Here is a 2,500-nt window from a genome sequence, read left to right as displayed (position 1 = left end):
TCTTGGGATACCATTTATCCTCCACTGTAAAAACATGCCGCTAAATTGTGTATATGTCCTTGAACAGGTAATAAGTAAATAAATACGCTTAGATCCCTCTTACGCTGTTCATTTCTATAGGTGGGGTTGTTGCAAAGCATATTGCTGTTCATTTCTATAGGTGGGGTTGTTGCAAAGCATAACATTTGCAGGTTGAATTATTGACAGCAGGTGCGTTACGGATGCCATCCTAAGACCGTGGCTTTCTGCCAGTTCTTAAAATGTTGGGGGCGAACGGAAAACAGTTACCATTCACATTCAGGTTAATGAAGTAACTTTTTTTATGAATATCGTTTTTCGTATATTCAGCTTATTTCTAGGATGTACTGAATTCCTGAACGATATATATGCAAGACGGATAAATAATGTATATGCGATTACTATTTTAAAATATATATATATATATATATATATATATATATATATATATATACATGTATTTAGATAGATAGATAGATACAGGTATATTAATATACATATAAATACATATATACATATATATAAATATATATATATATAAGCTATATATAAATTTGTGTACGTATCTTCTGAAATATATGACGCACCGTTGCAATAAAATGGACGATAATGGATACAAAAACTGAAATCAAAATGAACACTTTTTAATTACTTTCATTTATCATTTACAAAACAATATAACCATAGCTCGTGTTCGTATTCCATTTTGTTTGCCGACTTTTCATCATTATTATTCGATCTGTGTCTGTATACTATTTCGAGTTTCAATTAATTTTTCTAGGGCTGCCACGCTTGCTAGTAATTTCCATCATTTAAAAGTCTTTTCATTCATTCGCTTGAATTATTTACATTATTGCTTATATGATACTAATAATCCGAGGACTGACTGACTGATTGAGTTCTGTGTCTGCCTTATTTACTCGTTTGACTGAGTGAATGACGACTTAGTTGAGAATATATAAAAACTGTCACTTCCTCATCGATTATTCCCCAAAAGGGGAATGAGTAAAAGTGTTGTTGTTTAGAGGTTGTAAGACATCAACATCATTCTTCTTCTTCTTCTTCTTTTCTTGACCATAATTAGACTTTGTACATGTTTCCACATTAATGCAATTCTTCAGTATTGAAAGAGTTTGTAAAATGTGGTACAATGTTAGGGAGTGAATTTCCTGATAAACGGTATACTTTTACTTTTACTACTCAAATCAGGGTGAGTAACACAAATCATATGAAGAATTGACGGCCATAATAATAAGCAAACTCATAAAAATACAATCCAAATGAGAAAATCAAAAGTGAAATTGAATGATACGAGTCAAACAAAATTATAATGCAAAGAGAAATGAAATCTGAATCCACTGAAAATAGTCATATGAGATACTAGCAAATAATATTCTAAAGAGAAATGACTACAACGGAAATGAGAAACCTACAGAAATATACGTCATGCCAGAGTGGAAAACTATTTACTAACATATAAACGTTAAGTCAAAGTGGAGAACTATTTACTAACATACGTCAGATGAGTACATATGCAGTCAAGGACAAGGGAACTAATGCAAATATAATTTAAATGAGACACTGATGGCTTCGAGCACAGTCATTCAAATGAGAACCTAATACAATTGCCCTTCCAACGAAGAACCTGAACATTTATTCAAATGAGACACTAAAACTTGTACGAGTCAAATGAGAAACTAAAACTAAAATGTAAAAGAGTCAAAGAAGACACGAATGAATGTACAGTGATCGCTTGAGCAACAAATACACACATAGCTGAAAGAGCAAAAAGTTCAAACATTTGCTAGCAGAAAAAGCTATTGCAGTTACACGTCAAATAAGAAGCTGATACGAAAACGAGTCAGTTAAGAAATTAATGCAAAAACTAGTCAGTTGAGAAACTAACGCAAATGAAAGTTAAATGAGAAACTACGGCCATTAAAAGTCAAATGAAAATTTAATGCCAATATGGGTCAAATGACAAAATAATAACAGATTAGTCAAGCGAGAAACTAATGATATAGTGAATCAACTGAGAAACTGAAGTAAAAAAAAAAAAAAGAAAGTTAAATGAGAACCTAGCGGACTCCAGAATTGAGTCAAATGAGAACCTCATCAAAAATGGACACCAAAGCCAACACAAGTCAAATGTGGAACTAAAGTATTCTCACACCAAATACGAAACGAAATTTTCACAAATCACGCGAGAATCTTCTGCTGAAAAACAGTCGAACAAGGAACTAACTCAAAACACAAGATAAATAACCAGCCAAACCAAAGCAAACACGAATCAGATGAGAAAATTACGACGAAGCGAAACCTGACGAACAAGATAACTGAGAGACCAACTAAGCTTCTGTATTTATCTTACCTTTCCATAAAAGGTATAACTGCCGTCCAAGTCTCCCCGACATGTGGCCGAGCTGTTGGAGGAAATGAAAGGAGAAAATAGAGAGAAAAAAAGACAAATGGTCAAACTGTT

The 2,500-nt window shown here is 32.8% G+C and overlaps 2 protein-coding genes across 3 annotated transcripts in view; one reads left to right on the top strand and one right to left on the bottom strand.

Annotated features, from left to right (window-relative positions):
* Positions 1-2,500, bottom strand: part of LOC136834756 (uncharacterized) — a 350,563-nt gene that overhangs the window by 178,088 nt on the left and 169,975 nt on the right. The window contains exon 6 of the mRNA XM_067097363.1: positions 2,390-2,441. Within this exon, the coding sequence (XP_066953464.1) occupies positions 2,390-2,441 (52 nt within the window). The remainder of the gene's footprint in view (positions 1-2,389; positions 2,442-2,500) is intronic.
* The window catches only part of LOC136834755 (protein Wnt-16-like), a 344,423-nt gene that overhangs the window by 203,406 nt on the left and 138,517 nt on the right, over positions 1-2,500 (top strand). The gene's annotated exons all lie outside the window — the stretch shown is intronic.

This window comes from Macrobrachium rosenbergii, chromosome 54 (genome assembly GCF_040412425.1).
Source record: "Macrobrachium rosenbergii isolate ZJJX-2024 chromosome 54, ASM4041242v1, whole genome shotgun sequence".
Taxonomy (NCBI): Eukaryota; Metazoa; Arthropoda; class Malacostraca; order Decapoda; family Palaemonidae; genus Macrobrachium; species Macrobrachium rosenbergii.
This window is presented reverse-complemented; position numbering and strand designations above follow the sequence as displayed.